Source organism: Typopeltis vanoorti, chromosome 15, assembly GCF_054136105.1.
Source record: "Typopeltis vanoorti isolate ZY-2024b chromosome 15, IOZ_Tvanoo_1.0, whole genome shotgun sequence".
In the NCBI taxonomy this organism is placed as follows: Eukaryota; Metazoa; Arthropoda; class Arachnida; order Uropygi; family Thelyphonidae; genus Typopeltis; species Typopeltis vanoorti.
The window spans coordinates 96167204-96189403 of NC_143563.1; the positions used below are offsets into that span (position 1 = coordinate 96167204).

General features: G+C 31.8%; 1 protein-coding gene and 1 long non-coding RNA gene across 4 annotated transcripts in view; one reads left to right on the forward strand and one right to left on the reverse strand.

The window, feature by feature from the left end:
* LOC150099003 (homeobox protein abdominal-A homolog) overlaps positions 1-11659 on the forward strand; it is a 101006-nt gene extending 89347 nt beyond the window's left edge. For all 3 annotated transcript variants that reach the window (XM_090404903.1, XM_090404901.1, XM_090404902.1), the window contains one exon: positions 9198-11659. In XM_090404903.1, coding sequence (XP_090261029.1) covers positions 9198-9664 — 467 coding nt within the window. In that variant the 3' untranslated portion in view covers positions 9665-11659. The remainder of the gene's footprint in view (positions 1-9197) is intronic.
* LOC150099005 (uncharacterized) lies at positions 1458-20561 on the reverse strand. The gene is made up of 2 exons (XR_016549489.1): positions 20441-20561; positions 1458-1650 (listed from the first exon to the last, which is right to left on the reverse strand). It is a non-coding gene; the product is annotated as an uncharacterized LOC150099005 (long non-coding RNA).
* Positions 20562-22200: the final 1639 nt, after the last annotated feature.

Below are 22200 nucleotides of genomic sequence, written 5' to 3' on the forward strand. Positions count from 1 at the left end.
CATACCTACACTGTCCTCTACAGATAACAAGGAAGGTGAAAAGTATTCTTGCCTCGCCCCTTTAAGCCAGTCCTTATAAGGAAATGTTAAACCGAAAAAGTAATTGCCTTGTTAGAATGCAGAAATGATCACTTTATTAATTTATTTTATTTTATTTAATGAAGTCTAAATAATTAAAGACACACCCAGCGATCTCTTTAATAGACTTAACATGGGCTGCTTGCATCGGGAAAAAAAAAGTTTTGACTAAAAATCATTATTATATTTTATTACTAATAGTTGTGAATCGGATATCTTAATTATTTCCGATTCAAACTTTGGCAGTTAGAGAAGAAACTAAGAAAAGAATCCACAAAGAGCCTTGAATAGGTTCTCTTTCTCAAGATAATTCGTCCAGTTAGAGAGAGAGAAGGAACTGTAGAAACGATGGCTGCAAAAGAAAAGAGGGGAAAAAAAAGCGAATAGTCAAAAGACTACCGAAGTCCACTGGGAGATATTATTCTTACCCTAGGGTCACTAAAAGTACTAGGTACGGTAGCAGAAATGCCGACCTTTGCTGTGTTGATGGCTTGTCAGTAAGCGTGCTGGGGCATTTGATAGCTCTTAACCCGTTTTACTGAGATCTTCGTCTATCATCCAGCTTTGGAAACAAGCAAGCATTCCCATTGATGTCTGTTTCACTCTTCCAGTACCGTAGTCTCTATTGTCTGTTATTGTTAAACGCGTGAATGCTACTACCAGTATCACTTGATGTAACAATGCTTGAGCTACGTGATACTCGCTCTCAAATTTAAACGCTCAAACATGCATGCATGCGAAACGGAAGTCTCGTGAGCTGTTTGGTATTGTTGTTGAATAACATATAAAAAATATCAAACAGATGTAATTAATAACAAAAATCGAAATTAACTTATGTGTTGCTTTTTCTACAATTTATTCTTTGAGTTTGTTTAAATCAACGCAGTCAAATCCGAGGCTTATTCCAGAGCGTTGTTTCTCTCTTACTATAAAAACCAAGGGGATTTTATTTGTTTTATTTTATTTTTGGTGTACAAATTTTTTTTATTTTATTTTATTTTTTTTTTGTAATATTTACGTCAAAGTAACATTCTAATTTCTTTTTCTTCTATATCCCTATGGGCGTTCTAAATTCTCGTTGCATATCCCTAAGCCAAATAAACATCTACGATTGGCGGCTTGTGTATATAACAGAGAGGCCATAACGAACCACACAGTTGTGATTGGCCAACGTATGAAAACTAGGTACAGTAGGTTAAAAAACGACTACAAAAAAAAAAAAAGTATATATATATATATATATATATATATATATATATATATACACACAACAATTTCTGTGAAATAAGTGGCATTTGATCAAATTCTAGAGTTGTAAATTAGTACACGTTTTTCTGTTTATGATGTTTATTGTATGCAATTTCAGAACAAATAAGTGATATCGTGTAACTTGTTTTATTGTTATCTTTTTGCATTTTTATACATTTTCCATATTACCTGATTATACATTGAGATGCTGTTGAAAGAGACTGATTTTATTTTCTTATAAAGGGAAAACTGCTCTTCGACAAAATCTACAAGAATATATTCGAATTTTGTCATCATATGTGACTTGTGTACTGAATCTTCTTTCTATAAAATAATAAAAAATCCATTAATACGATGCTTCACATAGCCTATTAATAACAATGTAAAAATAAGCATATAAGATAAACAATGAATACGTTGATAACAATTACTCTTTTTGGTTGTGAAGACCAAGATTTGAATCTTATTTTAATACAAATTATCGCATCTTAGGCATTTATGTAACTGAAGTGGCAACAACATACAGGGATAACGTTTTTCCTCCTGGAACCTCGAGTTTATCCCCCCCCCCTCCCCACAAAAAAAGAAAAACTGAAAACCAGACGGCAAACAATAGTTATAGAGATAAAATTAATATTATTTCAAAGTTTTTAGAAATAATAGGCCACTGGGCCTGATATGCAAATGAAGTTTGAGATGGAATAATTAAACGAAAAATAACTGTATGCAATTGTACTAGCAGTTAAACATGAAAATACCCCTTAGTAGCTTGGAATATACAGATTTCAACGAAACAAAGTCTCAATAAAATTTAATAGGTAGAAAAGCTTAATTTTTCTATCTATTCTAAGACTTAATTACAAAAATGACGCATGAGATAAAAGCTAACCCATTAGTATTTATTTCAATTCTTTTGGGACTGTATTGAGATGTAGCATTTGCACATTCCCAGTGTTTTTTTTTCTTTCATTTTTAATTAAATTCAGTTTTGTTTGTTTTTTTCAAAACTAATAACACTCAAATTTGTGCAGATTAATATCGTAAGCCTTAAAATAATAAATAATATTATTACAATTCTCCCTTGGCGTATTCTTGTGAAGATTATTTTAGGTAAACTACAATTGCGTGAGAAAAGGTGATTTTTAGAATGAACTTACGCTTTGAATAGTAACTGCCATGTAATATTTAACAAAACGTTATCGGTGTACATTATTACACGCAAAGGTCTCTGGTTTGAACTTTCTATCTGTCTTGATATCAGTGTTTAACCTCAACGTTATCATGTCTCTGTGTAGTTTTGTTCTCTGGTTCATTCATGACGTTATGCTAATCATTATAAGTCACGAAGAAAGGCTTTGAATTTTTTTCTTTCGTTCTTGGTTTCAATAGAGTGTTTCTAGAATAATTTCTTCGCAGTTGCTGTTACAAACATGAATTTGAATTTTGAGCTCGCATAATACAATGGATATTGTTAACAGCTATTCGAATTCGCTTCCCATTAAGACAATGCAGAATAAGTTGAAAAGAAAATGAATTTTAACAATAGTTGTCACTTAGGCCATCCAATACATAACAATAGATGAATAAAAGATAAAAATATTCCCCAGTCGTAATCTTACGGGAAATTAAAGATATACCGTATTTAGTCGAATATAACTCGCCCTCGCCTATATCTTGCACCCCTGATTTTACTTTATGAAAAAGAAATTAAAAAGTTTCGTATATAGTTTGCACACGAAGAAAGTTTAAGGCTTAAAAAAATAGATAGTGAATGTTGTATGGCAATTTAGATATTTTGGAATTCGGTTGAAGAGAATCAGCATTTTAACTCAACAACTTGGACTGCGCGGAGGTAGATTAAGAGACCATCATTAGAACTGTTAGGCAACTGGATTTTGAGAGCTTGGGACATGATTTCGCCAGAAATAAATAATTTAATTGCAGAAGCATTGTTGTCAATAACGTCAAATAAATATATCGCGTGATGGATGAGTGGCAGATCGCTTAAATAACGTCGATAATTAAACTTTTATAAATAATGTGAGCAATTATAAATTATAATTAATACTGAGGATTTAATTATAAACTTCAATTTAGTTTTTTCATGAAAAAAAAGCTTTAGTTTCCGAAAATCCCCGCATATATCTCGCACCACGATTTTTTAACTTTAATTTGGGGAAAAAAGTGCGAGTTGTATTCGAGTAAATACAGTAAAGCGTAATTCAATATATTTCGATAATATTTAATTCATATAATGCAAGAAATATTCGTTGTCATTAGCGTCACAAAAATCATGTTAAATTTCCATAATTTAGTAAATGAAGTTCTGTTCCCTTTTGCAGAATAAGAATATATATATATATATATAAACTGAAAAGCAATAAAGATAAAGCTGAATTTGAACAATGAATATAAACAATTACGTGAAATTATGCTCAACTGCTGTAAAATTATGTTGAGCCAAAGATGAACAGGTAGTCATATTCCATGAAAAAATGTCGAACATAGTTTGTGATGCTTGAGATGCACTCTTTTAAGGATCGCTGACTCGCTAAGACAAAACTGGTTTTGATATAAACGGGAGAATAATTTATGACCTTCACATCATACTCTCTGAATAAAAATGACATAAAATATGTAATAGAATTTGGTAGGTTTACTCATTACGTTCCTTTTTATTTTTTTTTCTCCTCATTCACTAGGTTAGGACAGAGTTTATTTAACATCGAATTGTTAAATCCGGGTTTTACCATCTTATGGTGTGATCAGAACTATATTGTAAAAATTGTATATTTTTAAATGTATTTAAAAATTTCGACTACACTAATGAAAAAAAATGGCGACTTTTTACGACATAATTTTGACTTCCGTCAAAATTATGTCGTAATAATTCAGGCGTTTTTCATCCCGCAAGCAGGCAAACCGGCCCCGTGAACACACACGGATCTACAGCCATAAATACTTTACCCCCCCCATGAGGGGGCTCAACTCGCCTCAGTAGGGACGGGGGAGAAAAAGGGAGGAAACTCCATACGAATAAATAAAAATCAAATTCGTACTTCATATAATTTGACTTCCGTCAATATCATACGTAATCATACCCCCGTAATCCGACTTCAATCAAAATCGTACTTCATATAATTTGACTTCCGTCAAAATCATACTTAACATAAATTTGACTTCAATCAGTTAGTTGACATAAATTTTAATTTTGCATAAGTTACCACGCCGTAATCGAAAATATATACAAATAAATAAATAAATAAGGAACTTACTGAAATTTTACTTTGCAAAAGAAGCAGAGGAAAACTGACTTATGAAAAAAAAAAAAAAAAAAATCGACAAAGCTGAAATTATTCTCGACGGCTGCTCTCACCAAGAGGAACTTGAGGCAATTCTAAAACTTAAAAATAACCAAAAAGTTGAATCTCTTTTATTTTTTTCTCTCTCCTTTTTTCGTTTTTTTTCTTCTTTCTATCTCTGTAATTCCCAAATAGCATCGCAAACTTCTGAAAATCGACTGCCTCTATGGGCGATTACCGCCATTATTTCCCAAAATTCGAATGTTCAAATGTTCTGAATATTCTTAAAATTAAGAAACAGATGATAAATCTTTAAAGCCTACGGCATAAAAAGAAATAAAATCTTCAAAATAACTTATAGTTCGGAATTGCTATCTTGCTCTCCTTATCACCTTCTACTGGTTCCTGTTGTAGAGTCCAGAGTGGGGTATAACGATTTTCTTGGAGACGCTCCTACTCCTTGAACTGCTGCTTGCAACAGTCAATAACTTCTACCTATATTAACACTTCGCAAGTAGCCCTCGAGCTATTTGACGGCACTTTTCCCTTCCGATCTTCCTTTCCATTCTCATATCGTAACTTTAACTTATTCTTTCGTAATTTTTCAGCCCAAAACTTTTGAAGCAAATGGATTTTATTTATAACAGATATCACATGAAAAAGAGAAAAAAAAGAGAGAGAGAAAGAAAGGCAGAAAAACTTAGTCAAATGTAAAACTGGACAAGCTTGTGATTTTCATAGACATATTTATGCTAATATTTGAAATTTCATAATGTGTGTGTTATTTTTAGAACAAGATTTCCCTATAATTCAACATTAAAAGAGATATTTATTATTGGTAGCTGATTTCTGAAAAAATTAAGTCACTTGAAAATAACTTACTCAACAGAGGTAACAATTAAACACAATTTCAACCAACGTGCAGTTCTAATTCCAACAATCGAAGATTGACTAAACTAGAATTGTATGTTAGTGCATGTACGAAATCGTCTTAGGTTTATGACGTATGATCAGTTCAATGGTTGGGAGCGTGTACATTGAATCGTTAAGTTGAATTATTGGGAGCACATATTCAATGATTATGTTCCCAATGTTGTGTATTATTCCATCATTCCAATAATTAATAATTAGGAATTTCTTCAGAAATGTATTGCATATGCTTCAAAACGGAAAGTAGAGATATATATCGATTTATCATAACAAAGGCAAAAAGTTACGTCACATCTGTATGTATGAATTATATAAATGAAATATTTAGATCCCAAAAGGTGCTTCTAAGTCAGTATCTTGTGCTCCATGAGACTCTATCCTAGGCATTGATTATTGATTCTTCAAAAAAATTTTCGTTCCTAAAGACAGCTTAGAAGGCGGAGAGATTTTTTTTTTCTCTGAATGTGAACACGCGCAAATCTTGGACACAAATTTTGGTAATAAAAAGAATTGTTTCCTACCTCATTTTTCATATTTAAGTTAATGTTTATGAATAAGTTTAAGAATGAACATTCTCAAGACTGATGATTCACTTAATTTCTTATTCAGCAGCAGTAAGAGAACATTACTGTTACTAGATATGCTTGTAGATATGGTATTAAGGGACTTTCCTGGAACACACCTAATTAATTATATTCATATTTATAGCAGACGGTTGGATCTTAAATGTAATACGACACTCATAGTGCAATTCTGGACTCTTTCTCAAAGATTTTGTTTTCTCAAGGCAGGATTCAGCGATGTCTCTTGACCCCATTGTAACTCCACCCTTGAAACTAAACACTGCGTCTACCAAAATAACTAAAAATGCTGTAATAGACCCGTTTAAATAGTTTTAATGAACGTTGTTTGATCATATAAGTTACTTTTGAGACGTTGATATTTTGATCATACTTAATTCATATCTTTGTTATTATGCTAATGCTTGATCTACTCAAACAGCTCCGGCAGTTAAATCTTTTTTTAGTGGAGATGTAATGGTGAGTGCGTGTGTGTGTGTGTCTTTGTACGTTATTTAGCGCAAGGCTGCTTCATCAAAATTACTCAATTAAAAAAATTATTTGAAAGTTAGGGTGTCGTTCACAGTTAAAATATCAGGAGATATTTTAGTGTGTCCAATAATAAACCCAATAACTGAACAAGAATAATAAGAATTTAAATATTGTAAAAAATCATTATAAGAACTGGGAGATATTTTAATTTCTCTTAATACATTGCAGTTTAAATTAATACTGCAACTTATAATAATGATGTCTAATCTTAAATCTCTTATCTTAAATCTAATCTTAAATCTAAAATCTCTCTTAAACTCCCAGTTAACCTTCAATAAAATAAAATATGCCGAAATCTAATAATAGTAATGGTTATTATTGTAGATACTTTTTTCTACAATAAGTATATGACGTTTTCTACAATAAGTATATGACGTTTCTCGCATTATTCCTTGCATTATTTTAGGGTTGCATATTTAGTTCAATAATAGATAAAAAGTATTTTAAAACTTACATTTTTACACTTATGATAAACAATAATTCTCAACATTTTATCTTAAATATAAATTATAAATATCAAAATATGATATTAAATTCGCACACCTTTACATTAATAGTATAATTTAAAAATATCTATATTCCAGGAAAACTAACTTCAAGTTTTTCATTTAAACTGATAGCAAAGGATTATTTATAAGCAACATCATCAAATATATATATATATATATATATTTGATGATGTTTGGTTATCCTAATATCCTAATATATATATATATATATATATTAGGATAACCAAGTAATTTTATATGCTTGGTTATTTTAACTCCTAATACCAAGTATGCAAACAATTAAGTTTGCGCCTGAAACAAAGTTCAGGTCTAAAGATGGTACAACACCAGGGCAACTCATTATAAAGGTGGATAAAACTCTGATCACTATTCTTAGTATTTTCCCATAATGTAAAGCACATCTCTCTAGAAGATGTATACCGCAATGCATTATGGGTGGGGTCACTACCCAGACCGGTTTCAACCTTTTTTGAGGTCTCCTCAGGGAGTAGCTAGACCCTGCATGTCGTACGAGACGAATAAAATGGGTATCCAGGGAGGGTAATGGATGGCAATGCAGTAGCAATGAAGTTCTAACTGAGGCTCGGCTATTGCTGTTACCTTCCTGCCATGATCAGAGCTTTATATAGCTCAATAACATATTATCCTTACACTGTCCTCTACAGATAACGGGGAATATGAAAAGCATTCTTGCTTCGCCCCTTTAAGCCAGTCCTTTTAAGGACTTTACTAGAACGGTGATAATTTGATAAAATATTCACTTAGTTTTAGAATAGAATATAGAAATTAATACGGCTAGTATTTCAAAGAGTATACCGCCTGATCACTGTTGTCAATTAAAAATTATATATTTACTACTCGGACTTGTTTTATAGCTCACAACTGACAGCATCCTTAACTTACAGATTGAGTCAGGGTTTATGTGTTTAACTAGAATGGTAAATGGTTGTAAAATTACCTTTAAAATAGCAAATTTTATTAGTCTTAAACTTCAACTATCACCCTTACGAGTTTTATGTTAGTAAAAAGTAAATTTATAGAAAACTTGATCGAAAGCAATACATTTACAACCAGGGGTGTAGTCCTAAAAGAAATAGTGTCAGGGCTGTAGCTTCGAAACAAAAATTCAGAGCACGAAGTGCGGCATTATTATTATTATTATTATTATTATTATTATTATTGTGATGGCCATATGGCAGAGAGATTGTCTTGTTTTCTGAAACGAAAATGACAAGAGCGGCAAGCTGCTACTTTTTGACCGAAAGCTGGAAATGCATTATAAGTCTCATTATTATAATGAATTTACAACTATTAAAAATTTTGATAGTTGTAAAAAAAGTACCAGGCGTTGCTCTGGCCGAATTACACCCCTGTTTACAACTCGAAATGTATAGCCCTTAATTTTACAAACGAATCTAATGTGATTTTTTTAAAATGGAAATTTTAAATGAAATACTTAAATGGCATGCATGAATAAATATCAGAATGACGCTTCGTTTTATATAACTGTTATTTGGATTTTATAATTCTCTTTATTTGCAACCTCACGTTAATGTCTGCTTAATATTCAAGCAGACAGCGCTTTCATGTTCAAATTCAATAAAATATATTTCTTTCATTATCCTATTTGTATTCCACTCAAGTTTCATATTTACCCGTAGATTTTCACAATATTCGTTCGCTTTGATTGGTATTTATTATCACGGTGTTCAGTGCTTAACTATAGAAATGGATTAGGACTATAGTAGCCTATCGGTGAAATATTTTGAGAAGAAATAACAGCTACAGGAATAAAAATTCAAGCGATTATTAACTATCTTAGATTATTAGAAGATATTGATTATATTATACATTGATAATTATAAGAATTTTTTCCTTTTGAAGTTATTTTCCTTAAAAATTAATCTATTTAATGGAACTTGACTGTAATGTATTTCTACCAAATAAATAAATGAATAAACTTTCCATTTATAAACTGAACCTATAATGCATTGCATTTTTATCTTTTTTTAACTCAGGTCCAAACGGATGCCCTCGTCGTAGAGGAAGACAGACTTACACCCGGTTCCAAACGCTCGAGTTGGAGAAGGAGTTCCATTTCAACCATTACTTGACCCGCCGGCGGAGAATCGAGATCGCTCACGCACTCTGCCTGACGGAAAGACAGATAAAAATCTGGTTCCAGAACCGACGCATGAAGCTAAAGAAAGAGCTCCGGGCAGTGAAGGAAATCAACGAACAGGCTCGAATGGAGGCGAAACTGAAGGAACAGGACGACGATAAGAAGAAAGACTCGAAAAAGGAAAAAGAAAAAGAGAAGAAAGAACCGCCGCCAAAAGACAGCGAAGACTCCCAACACTCCCACCGTTCCGACGATAGGTCGTCTTCGGCTAGCCCCGAAAAGGAGACGGCCACAACAGCAACCACCACGGCAGCCACCCGGTCCCTGGCGCCTTTCTCCGCCGACGAAGACAGTCAGCCGTAAAAGCAAGTTTTTGCTTGCCGGTTGGTGCCAACGGACTTGACGGTCTGGGTGAGCGAGATCTTGTTGGGGGGCAGTAGAGGAAGAAGATAACCTAGCTCCTAACCATAGTTCGGTAGCTTTGATTAGGCCTAACATCTGAGCATGTGTAATGAAATGTTTCGAAGTGTTTACCTCTAATATTCCGTGTTCTACAGATTTAGTAGTTAGACCACGAAAGTGTAAAGCCCATTATTTGGGAATTCGTTCTTTTTTGTTTCTTTTTTATATATATATACAAAGTCTAACTTTTGTTGTTCCCATCGGCATTCTCTTTATTACTAATGCGTTTGTTATTCGAAGAACTCTTCCAATTCTAAACTGTTTGCTAAAAAAAAAAAAAATCAATCTTGAGTACAAGATAGAAGTCTGACTTCAATATTAGAATAAGAAGATTGTGTCAAGATTCAGACCAGTGTGCAATACATAGTCTTCCTTTTTGATGAGCAAGTTTTAAATTTTTAACACTTCTTTTTTGATCATGCTGTGATGACTTCTTAGAGCAAAGGCCATATTTTCATTTTTATAGGCTCATCTTTAATTACCATGCATAAGTTTAAGCTGAGACAATGTCAATATTTTTTTAGTTTGTTTGCTAAAGTGAAATACCCGCTTCCTCCAATTTGAGATGAGATTTCATCTTCACTTGAAAGCAGATTTCAAGTCATTGTGTGTTTTTTGTATAAAATATTCCTTGTTTAAAAAAAAAAAAAAAAATGTAATTGCAAGAAATGCATGCCCACGTGAGATGAGATTTCATTTCATTTTTTCATTATTATTTTTTTTTAATTTTAAAAATGTGCAATGTACAAGAAAATGCACCTCACGCGAGATGAAATTTTATCTGTTTGCATATCCACGCGAAATCATAAGTTGCATTCATTGTTTGTGTTCATTATTACGTATTTATAAGGCCAAACGTTCTCTTTTTTTTTTACGAAACAGTTATCTTCGCGTGAAAAAAATTTCATCTCGCGTGCTTATGTACGTGAAACACATACGTCACTTTCCGTCTTTTACCAGTTGTGACAGTGAAAATAATAAAAAGTCATGGTTATTGTGAGCATTTTGATCAATGTGATGTTCGTTTTTTTATCATCATTTCAGTATAAAGTAGTTATTGTTATCAATGAGAGAAATTATGTTAACATTATCACGACATACACACGTATATATATATTTACAATATATCTGACTGAAAGGCTTCACAATACGCTCATGTACAAGACTTTTAAACAATCCCACGAGTTAGAAGATTGCACGTTCAAGGCAGTGATGGTGTTAAGAAGATAGCCAAGTCGAAAGGCAATTATGTGATGATTGTAAAACAGCAGTAATAATGTATAGCATTGTAAATGTCTACCTGAGATCATTGCAGAAGGCAACAAAACCTGGTGAGGACAATTCTGGCTTTCCATTTTTGGTATCCACATCTATTTATTCTCAAAATACGTCTTGTTCGTAAATGATGCTGTCTCATTATACATAACCATTAACAACTTAGTGTGAAAAAAGCTTGGCTTACTTCCAGCTCATGCATGCATTGGGTGATGGGTCTTAGTGATCTTTATATACAAGGTGCTGTTATTTTTTTATTTTTGTTTTTTTATCTTCCCAATGGTGATATTCCTGTTGATGCAGGAGAGAGAGAAGAGACAGAATGGGATATGCAAGAGGGGGATGGGTGAGAAAATTGTGAGTTTAGACCCGAAGTTATTCCCTGTTTGTCCGCTATTTTTAGGGTGTAGTTTTTGAGCGCTTCTGTTTGCTTGGTGCTCCGTGATGTCTTCGACAACCCCAAAAGTGGTTGTATAATTGTTATGTAGATTACTTGTTAGAATAATGAGAGCAGCTGTTTCTTGTGTTGTGGTTATACCAACGTACGTACCTCACATTATGGTAGTAAGAACTAGATTTATATCACATAACTTGTGGTGGAATAAAGTGTTATCCCCTCAATGCGTATTGTATTCTTTATGTTTCAGAGAAATCATTTATTATTTTATTTACTATCATTCTTGGAGGTTGTGGAACATCCATAAAAATGAAATTCAACATGCCAAATCTTATTTGAATGTAATACCTCAACTGTCCATGTTAAAATGCTTATAAATAAATTTTTGTTCAGTTTTTATGGAAGGAAAAATTAGTAGCAATTCCATCTTTGATGCATCACTACAAACACTAATTATTATAACCTGATAAAAATAATGGGTTATATGAAGGTAATAAATACTGATAAACAACGAAATATGTAACAATTCATTTGTAAACAGATGAATTGTAAAAAATTCATCTGTTTACACATTAAGGCCATTTTCATTATTAAATTATTAATAATCCAATATTATCAGTTATTAAATGGTAAAAAATGGTTTGTTTATTTTAATATTTAAAAAAATAATAAAATTATTTGTAATATTTAATATACACCTATTTTAAAAATGTAAGTTACCTCAAGATACTCCAATAATTAGGCGAAGTAAATGAAGAAAATAAAGACCAGGTCGGCGGTGATTGATTCATTCAATCCAATACCTTGGAGGGTAATGGATGGCAATGCTGTAGCTAATGAAGTTCTAACTGAGGCTCGGTTATTGCTGTTACCCTCCTGCCATGATCAGAGCTTTAATTGCTCAATACCACTTTATCCATACACTGTCCTCTACAGATAACGGGGAAGATGAAAAGCATTCTTGCTTCGCCCCTTTAAGCCAGTCCTTATAAGGACTAAGTAAATGAATTATACGTTGAATAATACAACAAATCAGTGAACTACGTTCTGGGTGGGTTCTAGTATAAGTTACCTCAAGATACTCCAATAATTAGGCGAAGTAAATGAATTATACGTTGAATAATACAACAAATCAGTGAACTACGTTCTGGGTTCTAGTATATATATATATATATATAGATTATTCCTAGTTTTACATGTATTTTTTTCCCCAACAGACTACGACATGATAGCAACAACGGAATATGGAAATATTGGATTATGTTTAGTTTCTAAAATAAAGTATTATTTACAGCAGTGGAAATATGAGCTAATAAAATTATCCTGGTTATTGGAAGAATCAAATAAAGAATAATTTTTAAGGAGTAATAGGTTACTAGCGTACAGAAATGAAGTCGAAACGGTAGAATTAGAAAAGCAGAAAAAAAAAAAAATTTTTTTCTGCTTTTTCTCCCATTTCTCATTTTTAGCAGAAGATAAACTAGTAAATTTCATTTTTTTTAAAAAAAGCCATGATATTAGTATGTGTTCGCTGATTCACTGAACTGCTTAAAGAATAGACAAACTGACCATTTTTAAAGTTTTCATTCTAATGTTCCAAGAAAACTTATGAATACATACTACATATTAAAGTTGTGTTCAAATATACAACCGACTTCATGTTATTATTCCAATAATCGATTACCTAACTATACTTAATATGAATGCATGAATAAATTTATATAAAATTTTATTCATATAAACTGGCAAGAATAAACAAATACCTTGAAAGCAGTTATAGTTAAAATTAATTAATAAAATCGTACAATGATTTTAATTAGATTTTTTTTTTTTTTTTCTGTTTGTACGAAGGACAACTAGGACTGGAGAAAAATTGAGTTTTTCCAATAGGTCTGTCTGAGATGAGCTAACTCGGCCTATATCACACTGATACTGCGCAGAACCACGCAACATAATTATCCTCCCTCCCTCTTGGAAATAAAAGAAAGAGACGTTATGAAATTCAACAATCCCTTTACACCATATGCCACAGACAGCATAACTCTCTTTGTTTTCTCATTGTATGTTTGTTTAGCCTTCTCAATTATGAAATTACTCCAAAGAGGGTTTTTCCCCCTATAATCGTGTTCTTCGTTAGGCGAATGGAATGCCATCGCTAGCAGAAGCAAATTTTTATCATAAAAACCAATTGCGTAACAAAACAGAAGACATCCAACTGAAAACACTGTTATTCTTCCCTGCACTGTTTTTTCTTTACTTTTCTATGATTTCTCAAACAGGCAATTAAGACTAATGAAAACAGCACTTTTAAAAAGAATTCTTTTCATACTCGGCCCAATTCGGCATCATTATTGTGACAGAATTATTCAATAACGTACCTTTATGACTGGCTAATCTTTAGTAATGATAATCACTTATAAAATAATGTTCGCGGCTTACATTTTGGAAAGATATAAGACTCTGAAATCCGAATTAATAGAGCAAGAGTGGTGCTTACGGTGGCGTTAAGACGGTGATCGTACAACCAGAGGCAGTTAAATGCAAATTTCAAATGAAAACTTTCTCTACAACACCAATATAAGACGCAAGTTCATTTCTTAGAATTCTTAAATTTTGTGCTTGAATTTTAATTGTAATGGACATTTTCCACTATGGAATTAAGATAATTCTTATTCATTCATTCTCTTATTTATTATATTTTTGACTACTGATATTTGAAATAACGCGCGCGCATGTGTGTGTGTGTGTGTGTGTGTGAAAATGATTAACCAATTGAAAAATAAACATTAGTTGGCAAAGGGAATTCTTTGAATGAGACTCTCTGATACGAAGCAATCTTTAGATTATAGTCCAAGATCTTTAGATTATAGACCAAGGCAACTCTGTAAAAACTCAAACCTCTTTGAATATAAGACCAACTATTGGAAATATGGGGTAAACTATATTTATTCCGTCAGAAAATGCCTAGCGCCGTATATTCTACTTTGTTTGGTTACAAAAATTTAGTTCTATATCCCATTGAGAAGGCCAGGAACATAATAGATTTTCAACTAAAGGTGAGTTTGCGTATCTCATACTATATTTATGGAATTAAATTAAATATTCCCTTAATCCCTTAAATCGCAGTTACTTTTTTTTTTTTTTTGATGGGAGAGGGGGGGGATCAGGTGCGTGCCATTTGGGATCATTGAAAAATATAAAATTGGATTACTCACGATACAAAAGCCTTCCTCCCCTCCCCACCCCAACTTGAATCTAAGACATACCTTGGTTCTTGATCAAGTTTCTTGCATTCTTGGTTGGAATCAAAGAAGTTCTTACTACCAATAAGCACGTAGGAATGAATTCAAACTATTATGAAATCTGTTGATTTCCCAATCCCAGATCTATATCTACTGGACCCGTTACACTTGTAACAATTTTCGGATTGCCATACCTCCAAACATTTTCAAGATATATGAATATAATTTGATTTATTAAAATACTCTACTTGTAGATCATGATCCCTAAATTTCTTTTCGATATATTGAACAGAGGCTTAGCATTTAAAGAGGAAAACTAGCATTTGGAACGTTTGTGTATGCACCCACACACACAATGATAGAGGATTAAATAAGAATATAATTTCTTGGTAGAGTTTAATTTAAAATTCATTAAAAATTTTTTGTAATCTGCTGGGTAAAGGCAATAGCCGAGCATCGGCTATTGCCGTTACCCAGTCATGACTAGAGCTTTTAGCTCAATAATACCCAGATTTTCCACACAGATTTTCTTCAATCAGATGAAGGAATAAAGAGTCAAGGACTTCGTCCATCTCCCCCCCCCCCCCCAAAAAAAATGTATATGCACGGGAACAAGACAAACCAGGGTAAAGGATGACAATGCTGTAGCCAATGGAAGTTGTGACTGAGGTTCGGCTATTGCCGTTACCCGACATGACCAGAGCTTATAGCTATAACACCCCATCCACACATTTTCTTCTACAGATAACGGGGAATATGAAAAGCATTCTTGCTTCACCCGTCTTGCCAAAAAAAAAAAAAAAAAAAAATGCATGTGCACTTTGGCTTAAATATTTTGCTTTAGCTTATTTTGTATATATCAAGTATATACAAAATAAGTAATTATAAAAATAAACCAAGTACAATTGGGTCTCTTTTTATGCGGTAGATGTGCCACAGAAAACCGCATATAAAAAATCGCACAAAAAAGCCTAAACTTACGTTGAAAAACCAGGGATACGTTCCATACTTTTCAAAAACCGCATAAAACCGAAGCAAATGAATTAGAATAAACTTAAAAAAAAAACGCATAAAAAAGTTTATAAAAATTCAGGAAAATAAGAATGCCTGTTTGTTTTATAGCTTTATTCGTTTAATTTTATTGAAAAGTAATTTTTTTTTTTTTTTTTACATTTTGTCATCAGAATTATCGTCGCTATTAGATAATATTCGGCGCAACGTTTGCGAACTGGTGCGAAATCACTTTAATCAGCAGAAGAGATAGTCAGCGCATCAGATCTCTATTGTAAAGGCAATGGTTCTTCACAAACAGAATTAGTTTCACCCTCGTTCTGTGCCGATTTTTTTTTTCTTCTGACAACGTAATCAGTAATTAAATTTTGCGATGATGAAAACAGTTTTAAAAACCCGGTTTACCATCCTTTGCTAGCAGAAAATTCTTTAGCAGCCTGGGAAGCGGAAGTAGACGGCTCCAATTGCTTCATCTGTTCATAAAACCGAAGAGGTTTTTGATTAATTAAATAACCACTTATAGGAATTCTTCTTTGAGTTAATTCTTCAATCCAAATTACGAGCGCTCGTTCCGTTTTTTCTAATAAAGCATCTCTTGAGTACGATGATAATTTGGCACTTTGTTTTGTGCCAGAAATGACAGATTTTCTTATTACGACTTCATTCTTTTTAATTGCTCTTATAGTAGATTCGCCTAAATTTAAATGTTTACCAATATTAAAATAAAAATTAGCAAAAATTTAGACTTTCGATAATGAAAAGGTAAACATTTACTCACAAAATTAAACTTCACGGACACTCACTGCTTGCACGTTACTGACGTTACGCCAGAATGTGCTGCAACACGCTGTTCATTATGTACAACGGTACATAAGTTTTGAAGTTATGCACCGCATAACTTCAAATCCGCATAAAAAAGATACGCATAAAAAGAGACCCGAGTGTATATGTATACAAAATAAGCAAAATACATTCAATGCCACTTTTTTCAATTGGGAATTCCAAATATTTGTCTCCTATTTGTAGTTTAACTGTATTCAATTTTATACGCGAAAATCATTGCAAATGGATTTGAACGATAATTAAATTGTTGAACGTATTGAACAAAAATATATCGACGACTTGAGGAGAGGGACAAAGGTGCACCTCCTTTCCTTATATGGGATGGCCTTGATTTTACACATTGCCTAACAAAAACAGAGAATCGTAGGGCTTTTCTCGAAAGCGGGGGAAGGGGAGAAGAAGACTAAACCACAAAATACACTTTGAACTACTATTAAGGTATGATAATACTTAACAAACGTAGAAAAATGAACAACATTCTCTAAATTCAAATCTTAATAATTTAAAAAATGCCGACACGTTCCTAACTTTAAAAAAACACAAAATTAAAGATTTTTAAATAATTCCTTGATATGAATTTAAGCGTGCAGCATGAATAAGAACTTCGAAAATTTTCAGCAGTAATAATTTTAGATTTTTTTTTTTTTTTTTTTTTTTTTTTTTTTAAATGTTTAATGATTCAACTCTTCTGTGCATTGCTGAACATTTTCCAAACACTTCTGATGCTTCACGAAATTCTTCGGTAATTTTAAGTGCTTTTAAGTTGGCGTTTTGTTTTTCCTGGGGTATGGGAGAGAGATCTATATTATACAGCTAATTTTCAAAATTCAACTTTATAAATATAAATATTGAATTTTGTGTTCAGCACACAAACAGTTCGTGTTCCTCGGTCAATATCTACTTGAAAATGAGAATATTGCAATAGGAAGGATAACTTGCAAATTATAACTATTAAAAAAATTTAATGTCGGAACTGTTTTTGAAAAGAATAGTAGTCTTAAAAAATACACGAAACACAGTTCATTATTCTTTGCGCTGAGAATCAAACATGCTTTTATTTATTCCTTTCCCATATCTTGCACAAAAAATATAATTAATGCAAGATATGGGGAAGGAATAAATCATGCTAAGACTTTGCAAAGTTTCAAAGCATGTTAATTTTTCTCTTTACGCAGCTAAAAGAAACTCTTAATCTGTAGCGTGGCTTCATTGCACGTTAATAAATATATGTAATTTTATTATTGATTTTATTTATTATAATATTTTTCTTTATACTAATATTAATTTTATTATACTATACTATATATTAATATTTTTTTCCGAATTTTTATCTTTATTGCATGTTGTTGTGTTATTTTGTTTAATTTTTAAGGAAAATAATAAATTAATAATGATATGAAGAAATTATGGAGCGGAAAAAGTTAAACTATTCGTGTGAATATACTAGCACCTATTCATTGGGGGGGGGGGGGGATTTCTTGTTATTTGTATTGGTTTTGGCTACAGTTGCAGTAAATAATTATAGCATGTAAATAGCGTGCATACATTAGTGGATTTTGGAAGGACGAACATAATAGTCATAACATTTTCGTAATTTTTAAACAAGTAAATTTAATTCGGGAGTATCTAGTGATAATAATGGGCAGTGGTAGCCAGAAAAATCAAGCAAACAAGGTCCAATTATAGCATCATGTGTTCATAAATTTTCTCCAAACATTAAAACTAACTAAAATTTCCTAAAACAAAATAGGAATTAATAATTATATTATTAATATAAATTTTCTTGGGTTTAAAAAACATTCTTGTAGTTGGTGAAAATATATTTACACCAACAATAAGAAAATATATATTGTAATAATAAAGGCGATTTCGATTAACCTGGAAGAAGGACATTTTCGGCCGTGAGATGCGGTGATTAATAATACCCTTGGAGGGTAATGGATGGCAATGCTGTAGCCAATGAAGTTCTAACTGAGGTTCGGCTATTGCTGTTACCCTCTTGCCATGATCAGAGCTTTAATAATAGCTCAATAGCACCTTATCCTTACACTGTCCTCTACAGATAACGGGGAAGATGAAAAGCATTCTTGCTTCGCCCCTTTAAGCCAGTCCTTATAAGGATAAGGACCTGAAAGAATTACTCTATTGATGGGTAGTACGTTCGTGTTTTTATCAATGAGCATGTTACCGATAGCGCTGAAAATAGAAAAAGCGATCATATAAACAAAAAAAAAAAAAAATTAATTCCTTATTTATCATGAGTGAGTAACATCATGTTACGAAAACAAAAGTGCAGACAGGTGTTAGGTATTTATCGAGAAGAACATTAATCATCTTCATTTATTTATGCACTTTGTTGCCAAAATATTGTACTTGACAGTTTTTTTTTTCACTTTTCGGAAAAATGAAACACTGCAGAAAAATTTTTTAATTTCTTCGGAATATTATACTCTCGCAACACGCATAAATTCATCACAGCATGATACCTATCAATAGTTACAACAATATATATATATTTAGAACGTCATCCTAGAACTTGGAACAATATTCTCTAGTAAGGTTTAGAGGGGTGATATTTGTTTCAAAATAAAACCACATGAGGGGGAAAAATATAGCGGTTTTTTTGTGTGTCTGAAGAAGCGCTACATGTATACAATATATAAATTATCTAATAAAAAAAATACAGAAGTAAAAGTTATTTCAGGTAGAGATAAAATATTGATGCTGTACCTAAATTATGGAATATTCATATGTCATCAGTCGTGAGACCTCCAAGAGTTTGTCGTTTTTATTTTTGTCAATGTCACCACGGCTAATATAATACAAAGGCTGAGGAGACAATCTGTCAGAACATTGATTTCATAAACAATTTCAAACTGTATGTAGCTTGCAGATGGCAGTAGTGGTATTGTGGCAACAATATTATTGCAGAGTAACTTCTCTGATAACAAACACGAAGTTTAGAAGGTAGAATGGCTGTACGCCATGACATGATAATATGTCGGTACCAATCACGTAATGTTTGATTCGATAAAATTGGAAAAAAATATTTAAACATTTTCTCTTCTATCTTTAGGCCATACATCGCTTTTCTTCAGAAGAAAAAAAAAAATCTGCTTATGAAACTTCCCTGTTTTCGAGAATGGAAAAAAGGCCACAGATGACTGTTGATTGCGCTGAAGAAATAAAAATATTTTTTTTTATTTTAATATGAAAAATTCTTATTGAGGAGACAGTAAACTATTAAATGAGGAGTCACACTATCCCTAGAACTCACATTATTTTTAGTTAGCGGGATAATACAAAAACTGCAAGTCTGTTCAATACATCCAAGCCATCTTTACCACCCAGGTACTACGAACATATCCTCTCATACTTAGCAGCGTAACGACTGGATTTATCTGATAAGGCGGATTTATCAAAGAACATGCACTGTTCAGTCCTTACAATTAATAATAAAAGATTTTTATTGTATTGTCACTTTAAACAGGTATAACTGTTCTGAGTAAGTTTATTTACTATAAGAAAAGCTGTATTGCTATCATTGTCTGCCAAAGAAGTTTTGAAAAGAAGATATAGGGTGTGGAGTGTTGAAGGAGTAGGTCCAATTCTTCAGTTAGGGGAACAGTGGAGAGACGGAAGGGTTAATTTTAGGTAGATAAAAAGACTGTATACATTTAGAGAAGAGGATTTCCTCGATGAAGGTTTCATATTTGATGGAATTGAATAAGAAAAAGAGGATTAAGAACTTATTTTCCGTAGAAATGCATTTTTTCTTTTTCGCAAAATATATTCTCAAACCGGAGTGATAAATAAATAATAAAGTAAATAAACACAAATAATAAATAGAAAATAAATAAATGCAAATAATAAGCAGAAAGTAAATAAACAAATAAATTAAATAAATACACAGGTGATGGTCACGTGTTTCTTCCACTTGTGCCAACTCCTTCCCTTCAGTCCTTTGCAAAATAAAAGCTTTCATCAGAAGCATAAAATCTTCGTTATTTTCCATGAAATTAACTTTTTTCCTACTATTGTTCCTAATAACCGAAAAAAAAAAAATGAAATAAAAATCGAAAATCATTTTTATATTAACGTACTTCTGTTTCTTGCTAAGTCAAGCAAGTTGAAAGACAAATTAAATGATCACAGTTGCTTTTTTAAATTGGATGAATTTAATTTTTTAAATTAAAATTTTAAATATTATTGGATGTTATTTAAAAAAATTTTAAATTTTTTTAAATAACATAATATTTAAAGATAATATTTAAAAAAAGCATTGTAGTCAATTTTTATCTAAAGCAATAATAAAATAATACGAATAAACGTAGATATATATTTTATTTTATACATAATGTACAAAAACGAGAATTAAAAACATAAATTAAACTAAGGAATCTACGAATATAATTTACTCCAAATATAATTTTCATGCAGCAATTTACTCGAAATTGTCTTAAATGCATTTTGCTGCAATATGATAATTTAATATTTGTCTGATTTATATAATGAATAATATAAAAAGCGGATGCACAAACATTAAGATTTCAAAATACACTAGCATTTTGTATATCAAAACAACGTTATTGTAATAAAAAAAATACAAGTAATATCGAAATAATAAAACACATGAACATAATATTAATTTTAGAAAAATATAACAAAAACAAGAATTAAAAATATAAATTGAACTAAGAATGCTATAATAGGCAACAATATACTAGAAATGATTGTATTAAATTCATTTTTTATTTTAATGTATTTATTTTAATAAATTATTTGAAGTATTTTAATTTATTGCAAAATAAAATTAAAAGAATTAAATTATTTACAAACTTTTTTACAAATTAAAAATAAATCTAAAATAGAAATAATATAATGGAATAATTATTATACTTATTAACCAGTCTATCATTATTGTTTGCGGAAGATTAATACCCTTGGAGGGTAATGGATGGCAATGCTGTAGCCAATGAAGTTCTAACTGAGGCTCGGCTATTGCTGTTACCATCCTGCCATGATCAGAGCTTTAATAGCCCAATAACACCTTATCCCTACACTGTTCTCTACAGATAACGGGGAAGATGAAAAGCATTCTTGCTTCCCCCCTTTAGGCCAGTCCTTATCCTTATAAGGACTATAAGATTATTGTTTGCGTTCGAGAATGTAATAATGTGTGTAACTTTGTAAATTAGTCTCCGTTGCAATAATGAGATGATTAATGTTAATAGTTAATAATAGTAATGGTGAATACGCTTCATAATCACAAGCCGAAATTCACATTAGTGCCAATGTGAAGGAATGTCTAGTAAGCACACCTGTGTGCGATTTTCTTTCACCCCTCTCAAATCGTAAATTTTTCCTTATAAAGCGACATTTGTTTCACACTGAGTGAATAATACTCGCAATAAGTTTTTAGGTAGGATGGAAAATCGTCATACAACAATAGGAATGAATTTTAGTGCCGGTTTTTTGATTGATTATGATGTGCAGTTGTTGAATCATGCAACCACGACATTCAATGCTCTTCTTAACAGTGAAAGATATCTTCATTTATTTAATTCAAGATATATTTTTTGCAAAGTGCGCTATCGCACGTTTTTGAAGAATGTCCCTTTCCAGACCAACGGTGTATTAGTCTTTAATTGCGAATATTCTTCTCGCCG